General features: G+C 44.1%; 1 protein-coding gene across 1 annotated transcript; it reads right to left on the bottom strand.

The window, feature by feature from the left end:
- Positions 1-2,685: 2,685 nt before the first annotated feature.
- On the bottom strand, positions 2,686-8,170 carry LOC137417258 (tetraspanin-3-like). The gene is made up of 7 exons (XM_068122094.2): positions 8,058-8,170; positions 7,768-7,959; positions 5,009-5,083; positions 4,651-4,752; positions 4,410-4,556; positions 4,180-4,263; positions 2,686-3,392 (listed from the first exon to the last, which is right to left on the bottom strand). The coding sequence occupies exons 1-7, from the start codon at positions 8,106-8,108 to the stop codon at positions 3,300-3,302; spliced, it is 744 nt and encodes a 247-aa protein (XP_067978195.1). The 5' UTR covers positions 8,109-8,170; the 3' UTR covers positions 2,686-3,299.
- Between the last annotated feature and the right edge of the window lie 7,493 nt (positions 8,171-15,663).

Here is a 15,663-nt window from a genome sequence, read left to right as displayed (position 1 = left end):
TTACAGGTCTCTGTTCAATTCATGCCATGCCTATTAAATTATAACTATTTTAGTGCAGTTGGGATTTGCTCCGTGTTATCTGCACGATGTGGCATGGATGGGATTCCTGAAGGAAACATCCAACCATGAACTGACAACACTCCTAATGTGCAGGGAGGCCTAATTGCAAAGGATCGATGCAAAGCCGAGCTGTGCAGTCCAAATTCTATTGTGGATAGGAAATGCATCGTTAAATGTACTTCAGACAAACAAACTGTCTTCACTTAAACTAGAGAGTTCATAGAATATCTTACCCCACGGAGTCTTGAGGAACAAGGAAATGGGCGGGGTCTGCGAGCGGAAAATGTGATTGGTCGAGATGATGGAAAATGCTGTAATATTTTGTGCAATACTGCTAAACTGAAGTGTTTTGAAAGTGTCAATAAGGAGATTTGTCTTCTACAGTGTTCAACTATATAATTCAATTGAAACTAGAACGGCACTCGGTAGAGCGCATACCTCCACCTGGTGAACATTTTATGTTTTGTATCCCAATGATAGGCCGGATCTGGATTCGGACCTGAACCAAAATCTAATCGGCTTGTTCTTGTTACCTGACCAACTCGTCCACTTAGTTTAGTCATAACTCATCCATAACTTTTTAAAATATGTTATATATATCGCTTTTCACCCAATCTCTCAATGGTGAAGAATCACTGAAAAATTAAATAATTGTCATATCCGAATCCATATTCAGATCTTCACCAAAATCGAATCGATTTGTCTTTGTCACACACACAACCGGTCCACCAAGTCTCGTCCAAATCCGTCCACAACTTTTTGAGATATCCTGCTATTTGTTGGTTTTAGCCCAATCTCCCAATGGTGAAGAATCACCTTAAAAATTCTAGTAGCCGGATCCGAATCCGGATCTTCACCAAAATCTAATAATTTCGTCCTGCTCACATACGCTACATCTCTGCCAAATTTCGTCCGAATCCGTCCACAACCTTTTGAGATATCTTGTTCACAAACACAGATAAACAGACAGGGCTGCAAAACATAACCTCCATCCACCTTCGACGGTGGAGGTAATAAAAATATTTTAAAGGTTATCCAAAAAACAAATTAGGAAGTTTATCGCCATTGATTCCACGTCCTTTACAGTCACCTTAATTAACATGTCACATTAGTTATTCGGCCTGTTTTTTGTGTCCTTTATGACATCCTTAAAAACAGTATGTTTGAAGTTTGAAATGATTTTCAATTTTGTTTGGCAGAATCCCCCCCCTTCTTCCCCCCCCTTCTTTGGCATCCCCACCCCCCCCCCCCCTTCACATGCCTCCCCCCCTTCACATGCCTCCCCCCAAAGCCCTCTCCCTCCCACATCTCTCGATGTCTCCATGTCTCTCGGTCCCTGCTCTCAAATGTTGTGTTTGTGTCCTTCCCCCTCTCTCCCCATCTTGTCTACCGCTCCCGATGTTATTTGTTTTATGTGTCTGTCTTTTTGTGTGATTAATGTTCGCTCTTTCACGAGCCTCGATCTTGTATACAAAACAAAACAAAACAAAACAAAAAAAAAAAAAAAAAAAAAAAAAAAAAAAAAAAAAAAAAAAAAAAAAAAAAAAAAAAAAAAAAAAAAAAAAAAAAAAAAAAAAAAAAAAAAGACAGATTAATTTTTTATCTCGCTCCTCCATGCACATGCACGATCAGGACAAATTCCAAGCCAAAGTACTGCTAAACGACAGGTTTGTTTTCTGATTGCTTTTTAAAAATATAACATTCAAATGAAATTGTGTTGTTTGTCCATCATAAAGTGATGTTTATGGACAGACAGACAAACAAAGGGAACCAATTGCTTAACCTTGCGTTTTGCTCCGCGGGCATGGGGGAACAATGTAAACTTTGGTGGGTTCAAAAAAAAAAAAACCTGCACACGAGGGTGGTTGAAGCTCGACACGGGCCTGGTTATCAAAGGAAGAGGAATCAATGAATCATACAAGAGGAGGTTTGTCTCTAGTGTTGAGTTTCCCACTTGGACGTGTGTACTGAAAAATCACGTTATCAAGACCTGGAAACAAAAATCACCTGGGAACGTTATCAAGCAAAGCTATCGGCAAAAGTCCACACTAAATTGGAATCATTGGTATGCAGCCTGTGGCTGCTGGTTGCATCATTTCTGGAAGCACGGCTGAGCCGGTGACACTGAGCTCGGACTCGAGACCCTAAGATCTCAAGCCAGACACCTTAACAGTTAAGCCAACACTAGACTCGGAATCGCTTACAAACCCAATTGTAAAGGACTTGTATAGTCAGCGAGAGTGTCGGTAAAACCCAGCTAGCTTGTTGACCTTCAGAGAGGGTTTGTCACCTGCCTGCTCCACCTGGTCTAATCTACGCGTGATTAATGCTTGTTCGCACTACAGTCTATTCGGGAAACTCAGAAGGACAAAGAAAGGTTATCTATGGAAAAACAAGACCGATAGTCTAACAATGGCATCGTTAAAAAAAAATAAGGATACCCCATCCCAGCAATTCCACAAAACCCAAATGGAGAGAAAGAAAAGAAGATAATTCAAGAGTTCAATCAATCAAATGCCACAAATGATCAAAACCGGTTATTAGTTTGTCCAAGTGTACTTTTGCTTCAGATGTAGTTTAGCACAATTATTATCCCACAGAAAGATGGACAGACAAATTATGGAAGACATGTTATACTTGGATTTATTGCAACATTATTATGATCACGAGTTGAATGAAACGCTGGAACGTTTGTCCATTTACATCATTAATCGGAGAAAGAAAACTTTGCATTTCAAGTTCTTTTAATTTCGATACCACGACGGTGGAATTGCAAGATTCCCAAAATACAGCACAATATTACAAGAGCATAATATCAATGACAAGGGGTCAAGTACTCTGAAATTTCATCCAATGATCTCACTGTGATGAAGAAGAACCTTAGACATTTTTACTCCATTCATAAATGTTCACCAACTAGAGGAGGTGGCCAATCCCAACGATGGCGTGGTGACGTCTCACCCAATTCTTTCAAAACAAGAGGTTCAAATCGATAAGAGACGGTCTCTCCATACACAACGGGAAGTTGAAGAGGCAAAATTGGCCAAAAGTAGGAAGTTCAAACCTGGCGTTTCTGCAGAGGTTATGCACATTTCATCGGTTAGGCGACAGACCTGATGAGAATTAGCAGCGACGACCCAGGGTTTGCTCGCTGGGCCGAGATGAAATAAAACGCTTGAATGTGAGGATGAGAAGAAGATTGACCACCAGACCAAGTCACCAGGGAGAAGGCCCGAACGCTAGGCTAGGTTAGTTGAGAGCAGAGGTTCAAAACCGTTTGGATCTCCGATTCGCCTGTCCATGGCCAAACACGTGAAAATCATTGCAAGAAGCTGGAGGGGCAAGAAGGGTAAAGAAACCCCCCCCCCCAAAAACAATATTTAGGTTTGTTGATGGCAGAATAGATTCCACTTCTTAATCAAAGTTGAAAACTCTTTTTTATGCCGTGGGGTGGCAATTTGAACAAGGCCTTGGGTCAAAACAAGCATGAGAAAGAGCATTTCTACCAACACCGATAATAAAAGCCGATACAGTAAGGCCAAAGAGAAATTGTCAGGTTGGTTAGAGGCTGTCTAGATAACACAACAAAAGGTTTAGGCGGTTGGGTGTTGGGGGACTGGATATCAATTCTTAGGCCTGAAGATTAACCTTCGAAGTTGGTGAAATGTCCACATTTTGCAAATTCAAAATCACCCCCTTAAATCAACAAGAAATGGTTAACCTCTTGCAATATCTTTGATGTATAAATTATAAATGGCGGCACGGCCCTCGAATGCTGCCGGTGTGGCTCCATAGCGATTCCCTTAACAATTGCAACAAGCAATCTGCAGTCACTTCCTGTTTTATCTACCCATCTATTGCAGTAACACAAAAACAAATCGCTAGCAAATGAACAAGGCGAATGAAGATGATGAAAATGGAAGCGCATATTTTGATGCCCTCTACCGAACAGACGGTTCTTTACGAATCGACAGCCAGACCTTCCGCAATTCCATTAGGGCCAGGCCATGTCAGAAAGAAAAAAAAGACATGAAATTACAATCTCACTTGGCCATTTTTCATGCGGTATTACATGCCTTTTCTTACTCGCACGCGTACCTGATAATCCACAGGCCTTACCTGAAAACAGCCAAATGCTACCGCAGACCATAGAATCAAAGTCAATGCGTCCATCAAGGTGCCCACAATTTTGATCTGACAACCCTGAAAGGTATTCAGAAATCAAACACAATACAATCATTAAAAAATGCCCACGAAAATTTGTCCTTGAGCTACGCCCAAGTGAAGGCATCGGGTACGGCGGCAAAAGGGCAACACGACTGTGGGAGGCTCCAAATGTGGTGCACGACCTGGTGGTAGAGGAGCATGGGTTCTTCCAATGATCCATTGCAGATGGAGACGTTATGCGCACAGCAACTTGACGGTGCAGACCCACTGTGGTTATACCACGGCTCCCATCGCCAGTCAGTGTAGTTTCGAATACCACAGCAGTGTAGCTTGGGAATGGGATGAAAGGAGGAAGGATAAAGCCTCAAACTAATTAGGACAAGGCAACTTCCCATGACTTAATACGCTTCACGTTACACACACCTGGCTCTGTACCATGTCCACGGCTCGGCTGACAGTATTCGCATCGGAACCATTATACGCTTGGAACACATCGTCGATCATCATGGACACTTTGCTATTGACCTGCAATGCCCACAAAACCATATAAAGTAAGGCCTTGGGAGAACATCGAGCATCTTCCCAGCTTGACGAATGAATCGGCGATAACATTTGCCCATTTGGTCTTCTCATCCGAGCTTGTGATTTATACCAGATTAAAATCCCATATATTGTGTTGATGGACCGTCTCCAAATCGAGTCCTCAAAATTAATGGGAAAGGAAAAGATAAAGTGTCTCCTGATGCTTGTACCTTATGTGTGATTTACACCCACAACACACCTGACCACGGTAGGCATAGGCCAGCACTCCTGCCACGACCTCGAAGAAGAAGATGGCAATGAGAAAAAACAAGAACTGGGAAAGAAAAGAAAGGCCATCAAACTAACGATACGATGAACCTTCGGGGTAATTGGGTAAATTACCTTTAATATACCTGTCATTGCACATTTCACAACACTTAATAAAACCATGCAGAACTCCATCAATCCTAATATAAAACCTTTCCATGCTACATCCATCGAGCCTGGTGTTGGCTTAGCGGTTAGGGCGCCAGCTTGGGACCCTAGGATCCTGGGTTTGAATCCCGGTCGATCGCTGAATTAACGCCAGGGGCGTTGACTCAGCCTGTCATCCTTCCGAGGTCGGCAAATTGAGTACCAGTTCACTGGTAATTCCCTGTGTGTCGCAAGAGGCGACTAACAGGGTTGGTGGCAGGAAGGGCATCCGGCCGTAAAACATTGCTTCAAAAAGGGGACCACGGTGCCCGAAAAAGGCCAACCCCTGCTCTGCGGGGAAAAATGGCCTCTAAAAGGTGGTTCCATGCTACATCCAAATGGCCTCTAAAAGGTGGTTCCATGCTACATCCATCACCTGCGTTCAAATATGGAAACAAGGAAACGATTTCCATTTAGTCGGCATTTGTTGTGCAGCCATCTTGGTTGCTGAGGTTTCATCTTCCTTGTGTTATTGAACATCATCTTAAGCCCTTTAATCTCACGATCAAGAGTTAAGGCACGAAGGTCTTATAATAAACCTGGAGGCGCTATGCACCACATCTCTATTAGCACGAATGAAGCCAATTTGAAGTGCTTTGGCGGCCATCTTTGCATGCCGATATTTCTGACGCGGTAGATTCAAGTTTCATTCCTGAAATCTTTGCTTTCGTCATTTCTACTGCGATTGCATGAGATTTTCCTATAAAAAAAACAAATCACAATGCCTCAGTGTGCAGCGTTCGGTTGCATTAACACCTCTGGCAACGGCTTGAAACAGTCTTTCCATCGGTATGTTTGATGAAACAAATGGACGGTGATGAATCATCAGGCCCTGATTAAGAATGGTGGACGTTAATCCAGGTGTCCCATATACCAGCAATAGTTGGTGGACGTTAAAGATCCCACGTTGTACTTCCTGAAGAGTAGGCAAGTTTTCGCCAGCAGCCCAAAGAAAGGCAAAGGCAAACCACCCTTGCTGTAAGGCCGCTTTGGCAGCACCGAACCTGCCGTGGTTGCAGAACACCATGGAGAGACAGACAGGCACGACGGACAAATTTTGATGACGTTTTCATGCACTATTCAGAATCTTGATGAACTCTTCTAATGCATAATCCTATAACAGATTATTGGTCAGCCAATTTGGGGAACACAACTCCATCTTTCATTCATTACAAATGCAACTATAACTCAAAACAATCACTTATAGATCGCTTTACTGGTTCAACAGCTGACCTATTCCTGAATGAACATTATTATAAAAGCTTAAAATTTGCAATAGCTCGTATATTTTTTAGCAGGCTGTCCACCTGGCTGCACAATGTTGGTTTCAATCTCTGGCAGAAACGGATTTATGCACTCCTTCAGAGAGGACATTAAGGTGGCCATTTCAAAAAATAATATTAAAAAAAAATCATAATCATATCCAGCCATATAAGAAAATATGAAGAAACGTCACTGTAGTTTTGTATCGGCTACACCGAGTCTAGTAGACGGTGGACAGGTGAAGAATGACTTAAAAATTTAATAATTCTCGTATCCAAATCCATATTCAGATCACCAAAATCGAATCGAATCGTCCGTGTAAGACACCCAACCTGTCCACCAAGTTTCGTCCAAATCCGTCAATTTACTTTTAACAGATATCCGGATCAAATATCAAAAAATATATATTTAACAGATATTTTAAATAAACAAATAAGATATCCTGCTATATATCTTTTTTGGCCCGATCTCCCAATGGTGAAGAATCACTTTTAAAATTCTAGTAGCCAGATCCGAATCCGGATCTTCACCAAAATCTAATCATTTCATCCTTGTCACATACGCTGCCTCTCTGCCAAATTTGATCCGAATCCGTTCACAACTTTTTGAGATATTTTGTTCACAAACAAACAGACAGGGGTGAAAACATAACCTCCATCCATCCACCTTCGGTGGCGGAGGTAATGAGACGGATCTAAATTCGAGTACATATTGTCCCTTGTCCACAGAAACAACTATTTGATTCTTAAAAGTTGGATTCTGAAAAGAATATAGTATGGAAAACTTAAAAAGCTATTGTGCCATTGTGAAACCATGCTAAATGGCATGCCTACTCACATGTAATCATGTCGGTTTTGTGTTCTGTTGGATGTGATTGCCCCTTTACCAGCGTCAGATTTACCTGGTCCCAAGTGCAAACGTATTGATGCTGGACGAATCCCCACTCAGTCTCTCACAATTAGGGAGCAAATAACTTAAGAGAGCCGACAATTTTCCATGAAAACAATCAGTTCAACTCGTTTTCCTGTAGTTTGTTTTCAAAATTATCGGCATGCCAATATGGCCGCCGGAGCACTTCCGGTGGCTTCACTTCCCTCAGGTTTGTCACAAGACCTCCGCGAGTCGAGGCAATAGTAATATAGGCGGTGTATAGTCATGGCGCTTTCAAATAGGTTGCCTTATTTAACACGAACCAATCGGTCACGTTTAGGCGCTCACTTCCTTCATCCATGGATATCGGAGATTATCGGTACTGACGGTACAGAAACAATTGGGATTTACCGTTGAAAGGCCGAACCGGCTGTCACGGGCCGTAGAACAGCAACCGATCACAGCAACGAGAGCGAGGCATGAGGCGACGCTAATGAGCAGCAGCGCCGGTAGCGCCGTGTAGCTGTCAGGGAAGAAGTTCGAGTACCTGTCGAACAAAACGAGTCCCTGCGCTCCCAAGTAGCCAATACCGACGGCCGCCGCCTGCGCACACACGTCGTGTAGACACCGTAAACCGTGTAACTGTAAACACCGTAATGAGCCCGAAATCGAGTACAAAGGCAGGAATGCCAAACACCTACCCAGAAAGCCAACACCAGGATGCCCAAAGATGAGGATCCGCAAGTCGGCATGATCAACTCCACTGTCGTCACACCACTGAACTATCTGCGGTGTATAAGGCGCAAAAAAATCGAATTCATGATTTTTGAAGGAATGTTTTATATTATTATTATTACGAGTATTGTCTCTAGTCAATTGTTACAATTTATATTTTTTTTTCCTTTTTGTTTTTACTTTTCCTTGTTAATTATGAACCGCCAATTCAGAATCGCTCAGCAGCGCCGGTCGCTGGGATTGGAACAAGTTGCACTAAAATATTATGGCGGGTTGTGAAAAAACAATTGATAACTTTGCGAAGGAAACTAAACTGACGTCAAAATCTTTTGGACGACATCGACACGGCATCCATTTCGGATTTCGTATCGATCCAAAAGATTCTTCTTCTCCTGCAAGTGCAAGTGTATCACCGGCCGCCGCGTCCCGAGTGCAGGGCTAACTTGCGTTTTTGGCTTCATCTCTCAATGGTGAAGAATCTCCTTTATAAAATACTCGCAACTGGAACTGGATTTGGATTTTCACAAAAATCGAATCATTTCGTCCTCGTCAGACACCCAAATGGTCGACCAAGTGTTGTCCGAATCTGTCCATAACTTTTTGAGATATCCTGCTCACAAACAAAGAAACAAGTAAGACGTAGTTGAAAAATCCACACGACTCCCCCACCCCAAATAAAAACATAGCTGCCATGGATACATCAAATTGTCCATTTCATAAAGATTAAAATTGACGATCTTAATCAAAGCTCGGGTTAATCGGATTAAAATTGATTCTTTTTCAGATAAAAATTAATGATTTTAGACGTTTGACCTTGAGTATACCTTTGACCTTTTGACCTCAAAAATAGTTGGTTACCCAATTCATTGATGCACAATGCAATTGCTCTATAATCTTCAGGATAACCGGATGAAAATTGACGATTTTTCAGATGAAAATTGATGATTTTAGAAGTTTGACCTTTAGTTGATCTTTGACCTTTTGCCCTCAAAAATAGTTGGTTACCCAATTAATTGATGCAATTTGCAATTGCTCTATAATCTTCAGGATAACCGGATGAAAATTAATGATTTTTCAGATGAAAATTGATGATTTTAGAAGTTTGACCTTTAGTTGACCTTTGACATTTTGACCTCAAAAATAGTTGGTGACCTAATTTGCTAATCCTGTTCAACTTTCAAGTCAATCAGATGAAAAATAACGGTTTTAGAAGTTTGACCTCAAGATCACCTTTGACCTCAAAATCAATAGGTGACTACCTCTACAACCTGGTAAAGTTTTCATGATGATCGGTTCAGAATTGTGACCTGTCGGCGTGTGACAAACATGCAAATAGACAGAATAGCAAACCAATATACTTGAAAAATCTTCATCTATCTATAATTCCAGTAATCTCTGTCTGTCTGTACGTCTGTACGTTTGTCTGTGACCGCTGTTTCTCGACAACCACGGGTCCGATATACTTTTAACTTGCCAGGTATATTGCTGGGGACCCGAGGATGTGCCTTTTCAAGGTTTCATATTAATCGGACAATTACTTACCGAGCTATGTCCAAAAAACGATTCAACCAATCAGAGAGCAGCGAACGATCGCGTGTGCCGAACGTGGCGGGCACACTCTGCCTCGGATGGCACATTTGAGAGCGTATTCATTTATTTCACGTTTGCAAACTATGTTGGCGTTAAACTATGTTTTACAACTAATAAAAACGAATTTGCGATTCATTCGCTTTCCTGCGCGTTTGTGCACGCGATGGCGATTTCTTTACCAAACTCCGGAAGCCGTTCGCTTTGGACCAAACCATTGCATGTAAATAGAGGGGGGGGATTGTCACCACTCGCAAGCCGTTCGCTTTGGACCAAACCATTTCATGTAAATAGAGGGGGGGGGGGATATAATTTTAGATATAGATATAGTACGGGCATGCCCTAGTCTATCTATAATTCCAGTAATCTCTGTCTGTCTGTCTGTACGTCTGTACGTTTGTCTGTGACCGCTGTTTCTCGACAACCACGGGTCCGATATACTTTTAACTTGCCAGGTATATTGCTGGGGACCCGAGGATGTGCCTTTTCAAGGTTTCATATTAATCGGACAATTACTTACCGAGCTATGTCCAAAAAACGATTCAACCAATCAGAGAGCAGCGAACGATCGCGTGTGCCGAACGTGGCGGGCACACTCTGCCTCGGATGGCACATTTGAGAGCGTATTCATTTATTTCACGTTTGCAAACTATGTTGGCGTTAAACTATGTTTTACAACTAATAAAAACGAATTTGCGATTCATTCGCTTTCCTGCGCGTTTGTGCACGCGATGGCGATTTCTTTACCAAACTCCGGAAGCCGTTCGCTTTGGACCAAACCATTGCATGTAAATAGAGGGGGGGGATTGTCACCACTCGCAAGCCGTTCGCTTTGGACCAAACCATTTCATGTAAATAGAGGGGGGGGATATAATTTTAGATATAGATATAGTACGGGCATGCCCTAGTCTATCTATAATTCCAGTAATCTCTGTCTGTACGTTTGTCTGTGACCGCTGTTTCTCGACAACCACGGGTCCGATATACTTTTAACTTGCCAGGTATATTGCTGGGGACCCGAGGATGTGCCTTTTCAAGGTTTCATATTAATCGGACAATTACTTACCGAGCTATGTCCAAAAAACGATTCAACCAATCAGAGAGCAGCGAACGATCGCGTGTGCCGAACGTGGCGGGCACACTCTGCCTCGGATGGCACATTTGAGAGCGTATTCATTTATTTCACGTTTGCAAACTATGTTGGCGTTAAACTATGTTTTACAACTAATAAAAACGAATTTGCGATTCATTCGCTTTCCTGCGCGTTTGTGCACGCGATGGCGATTTCTTTACCAAACTCCGGAAGCCGTTCGCTTTGGACCAAACCATTGCATGTAAATAGAGGGGGGGGGGATTGTCACCACTCGCAAGCCGTTCGCTTTGGACCAAACCATTTCATGTAAATAGAGGGGGGGGATATAATTTTAGATATAGATATAGTACGGGCATGCCCTAGTTATTATAAAAAGGCAGTATCAAAATGCTATTTTCTTGCTTGACTCTCAATTGCGGGCACATTTTAAAACATGTTTTAAAGAAAGTTTGAGCATGCAATCAGAATTAGAGGGCACATGAAATATTGTTATGTTTGTAGGGGGTAGACAATGATTACCTTAGACCAGGTAGATTGCATAGATTAGTGTGCTCCGACTGTCGTGAAAAAGAAGAACCACCCCATGTAATAAGTAGGGATCCGGTAGGTCGTGTGTTCGGATTAAGTGTTACATGTGGCCATATGGAGGGTGGCTCTTGTGTTAATTAGTTAGGGATTATGGGTAAATTAATCCCCTGTGTGCCGTGGCCTCTGTAGGTTGTTCCTTTGTTCCTTATGACACGGCACTATACACTAGCCAAAATCGTCCATTAAACACCACGAGTTAATAAAACTAACCGGAAATCAGGAATCGAACAATGCCGCTGGCTACGCAGCCGCTACATCACCACAAGGACAGGCAGGCCGAGAGCCACACCCCGAAGAGCCGTGATTGGTCTGTGGTTTGATTGACAGAAAGGACTGGTAAGAAGCGGCTCGCTGATTGGTGAAGCACCAAAGATGATGTCAGATCGGCGTGTACAAGATAGTTGGAGCGGCGGACATTTGCCCTTCTCGTTCTGGATGCCATAGTGAACGGTTGTGCATTTTTGCTTCTCGGTTTTGGGTTTTGGTGGTGGACGGCTGTGTATTCTCTTCCCTCCCTCGTGCTCACACTTGCCTTCTCTCGTTGTGAAGGCTTCGTCGTGAGTGGCCGTGTCGGGACATCTTGGTGGTGGTTGTGCGGAGGAAGAGCCGCGGCCTGGGAACTGCGGTTTTCCATGCAGAGGATGGGTGGATGAGCACGGCATGGAAGAGCGGGCTGCACACCTGCCGTTCACTTCGCACATAAGGCCTGTTTTGCACCAACGAGCGCGGCCTAGTGAATGAGGGCGAGAGAGGCCTTTTTCCCGCCAACACCAGAGCCGCGTCCGGACTGCGTGCTCGGGGCGGGGGGGGGGGGGGGGGGAGAGGGAACCTGGATGATCCTGACGAGATTTCGGAGACGCTCAGAGTTAGGTGCACACAGACGCATATTTATTTTCAGTTATCTTTCCCTTTCATCTGTCTTTGGGTCTGTTTGTGGGGACGTCCCGTTTCGGAATTTAGTTTTATTGATTGATTGCTCGAATTTAGTTTTATTTTCTTTGCTACCAGCATTTTATTTAATAAACCTGTTTATTTTTGTACATTTTCATTCCGTTTCGTGTGAGGTTATTTATTGCAGGGTCAAGGACATCGAAGGGGATCGGCGAAGGTAAGGCTCCGGTTTCTCTCCCCCGTTTGCTCCTCACGCGTATTAAATCTGCCATTTAACTGAACACCTCAAAGTGTTAAAGCTAGTTTGGTCATCCGCGTTACCCTACGGTGTTCACCAAGGGTAGTCACACGACAATATGTAACTATTTTTTTTAATTTTACCCCGGGTTCATGCACTGGGATATGGCGACTTAGCATCGTCGGGGTCAAAGCAGAAGATTATTTTTAGCTTATCTGGAATTGGAATTTCAGATAAGGTATTGTTACGAATTTGGTAGAGCAATATGTAGAGCAGAGTAGATCTGAGTAGGTAACATGCTTCGAGATGTCGCGATAGGGAATCTACCTGTAATAAGTCATGTGTAGGCGTTTGTCGGGTTAAGATGTATGATTGTGGATCTACCAGGAGATTCGGGTGATAGGTAGTGTTGGGGTTAATCAGTAGAGCCCTTGTATGTCTCACCTGGTAGTCAAACCTTTGTCCATTTTGGCACTGCACACCACTTAAACATTAGTTAGGACCTTTAGTACAACACTAAATGACGCTTTCCCCCCTGACATGACTTAGGAAGAAATCAGGCTAGAACACCGCCACAATTGGCCGCCACCATTTACACCTCCGAGAGGCCTACCCACCTCGCATAGCACGTGCTGTGACAGAGGAGCAGGAGCGGGAGTGGAGTGACGCAGTGGGCGTGACCTGGACGAGCAGGAGAGCCGGGGAAGGCTCTGATTGGCTGAGGAGTGCGCCAATGCTGACGTCATCGGCCGGAGATATTAGCGGAGGCCGGACGCCATTTCGGGAAGATGAGACGGGAGTTCAAGTTGAGCGCAGAGAGCAGATCTGATCCCGAGTTGAGCGCAGAGAGCCCAAGCGGAGTTGGCAGTTCGCAGTTCGAGAGTTGAGCCTGAGCAGTTGCCGAACGCCATTGCGCAGTTCAGTAGTTGATCCCAAGCAGTTGGATTCCTGGCAGCGCAGTTCAGAGACCCCGACCCGAGTTGGGCTGAGGTGTAGCCTTAGTGGAGCTCGCTGTCCTGCTGTGGGACCACGTGGTGCTTTGGAGCTTGGTGCAAGGACCTCGTTGGTGGCGAGAGGATCGGAGCTTGGAGCGAGGCCTCGTGGGTACATCGGTGCCAGAGTTTGGAGCCGCGTTGGACGGACAAGACGACGAGATGATAAGCCCGAGACAGATCCCGATTTAGTACCTTATTTTATTACCGGCGCGTGTTTTTCCTGTCCTTGCTCTTTTCCTGAATAAACCCTTGCATTATTTTCTGTACATACCTGAACCCAGTTTACCACCTGATTGAATTGATAGTTAAGGCTGCAGGGACTTGTGCTGTTTCCCTCCATTCCGCGCGCCTAGGTGTTTTAGATTTTGGAATCCGCTATTGAGCTTCCGCCTCGGAGTTAAAGCCTTCGTGATCGGCAATCCGCGACCGCCTGATATAAATTTCGGCGGTTGCGCGACAGTATTGTCATCGTGCACTGTCTGTCGTCCCTTCGTAGTCTATTTCGACTTTTCTGGCCAAGCCGCTGTGTCGATTCACCTGAAATTTGGCAGTAAGGTGCCGCTCTTGACTGGTATTGGGGATTGCAAAGCTCGTTCTGGTCACCGGCAGTGTGTCAAAATGGCGGACTTAGTACATTTCTTCAAATATCTTCTTCTCCAGACCCACCAGTCAGAATGCCACCAAATTTGGGTGACACCATTTCTGATGTAACTTTTTGCGATCTTTCAACCTTGCTTTCGGTAGGCAGCATGGGGATTTGAGATGGCGCACGATTGACTTCGCTCTAGTTGGTCTTTACTTTTTAATCTCAAAGGTTCTCAAAAGAGTCACTATTTTCGATAACTCGGTGTACATCTTGCACACGATCCTTAATTCGAAGTAGTTTCCATTTTTAGGGAAGAGCACACCATCTAATATATATATATATATATATATATATATATATATATATATATATATATATATATATATATTGTTGTGGATATGAGAATGTTTTTTTTTTATTGTTGTGGTAAAATGTTGTTGTAAAAGGTTGTGGTAAAATGTCACCCTCCTTCCTGCAATAGTTGTATAAAGATCAAAGGGCGTTCCCGTAGTTAATTCCATAAAGCATACACGAAGGACACCATATATCCATGTTCAGTAGTTATATCCTTATTATGTGTATTAGGCTAAGGATTTGTCTTCCATTAATTTGACACTCCATTGCACTGCATTAAATAAAGTAGATCCCTCCGACATGGCATCTTCCAAGTGCCAGGTTTAGCCACTTTGCTGCATTTCATCTGCCGTCCACTTTGCTGCAATTGCCAACTGCATTTTGGGCGGTTTTCTTCATTGCCATTGCTGCCCTTTGGCTGGGGCTAGCGCGAATCGCCCCCAAAACCACCATTGGCCACGAAGCAAGGTCGGGGAAGAAGGGCGTGTCTCCACCTCGTCATAGAGGGGAGGAATGAACCAGCCCTTGCCGACCAACCCAGAACGAGGGGTTGGCTTTAGAGGGCGGAGAGAGAACGTTTGGGGTCGGTTCGCAAAAGGGTCAAGGGTGGGGCTTATATAACCCGAGGCAGAGGCCCCCAGAGAGAGTCGAGGAGGGAGGAGATCAGAGCACCGAAAAGCCTGGAAGTTGTTGTTGGACTAAGCAAGAGAGGAAGTTGTTGGACTGGGTTGGACTAAGAAAGAGAGAGGAGAGAACCCGTCACGCCAGACCCCCCACCAGCGCGTCGGCTCCACCAAGCAGCTCCGGCCCGTGATCCCGCGCACACGACAGGATCGGTGGCATCGGCTGCCGTCGAGGTCCAGCCCGACGTCCCGTACGGGATCAAGCTCCAGCCAGCTCCGTGCCTTCCTCCCCCTCCAGCCACCCACCTCCTTCCAGCCAATCCACTCTGCAATTCCCCGTGTGAGTCTGTCTTTGTTTGTTCTGTCCAGGGAATAAGTTAAGCCTGTTAGATAAGCTAGTATTTTCACTGTGTCTCTGATTTCTTCTGTAAATTGTTTTATTATCCTTCCTTCTCCTTGGTTTCTTTGATTGTGTAAATAGTAGGAATAAATTTAGTAGCATTTCAAACCTTTTTGTCTTCTTCTTTTTCTTCTTCTTCACATCCGTGTCGCCTTTGTCTTTTCCCTATTGAATATCTGTGGCGCGATTCGGCCAACGTCCAGGAATCGGGTTAGTC

The sequence above is a fragment of the Myxine glutinosa genome, chromosome 7, assembly GCF_964187855.1.
Source record: "Myxine glutinosa chromosome 7, kmMyxGlut1.1, whole genome shotgun sequence".
NCBI lineage: Eukaryota > Metazoa > Chordata > Myxini > Myxiniformes > Myxinidae > Myxine > Myxine glutinosa.
The sequence above is the reverse complement of the archived record's forward strand: the minus strand, read 5'-3'. Positions and strand labels throughout refer to the sequence as shown.

What these genes read in the sequence shown, in the direction of transcription:
- LOC137417258 (XM_068122094.2), bottom strand. Translation starts at nt 8,108, where the DNA reads ATGCCGACTTGCGGATCCTCATCTTTGGGCATCCTGGTGTTGGCTTTC. An exon ending in GCCGGTTCGGCCTTTCAACG is followed by an intron (nt 5,084 to 7,767) that starts GTAAATCCCAAT and finishes TTTCTTTCCCAG; the next exon opens with TTCTTGTTTTTTCTCATTGC. An exon ending in TAGCATTTGGCTGTTTTCAG is followed by an intron (nt 3,393 to 4,179) that starts GTAAGGCCTGTG and finishes TTGCCCCTCCAG; the next exon opens with CTTCTTGCAATGATTTTCAC.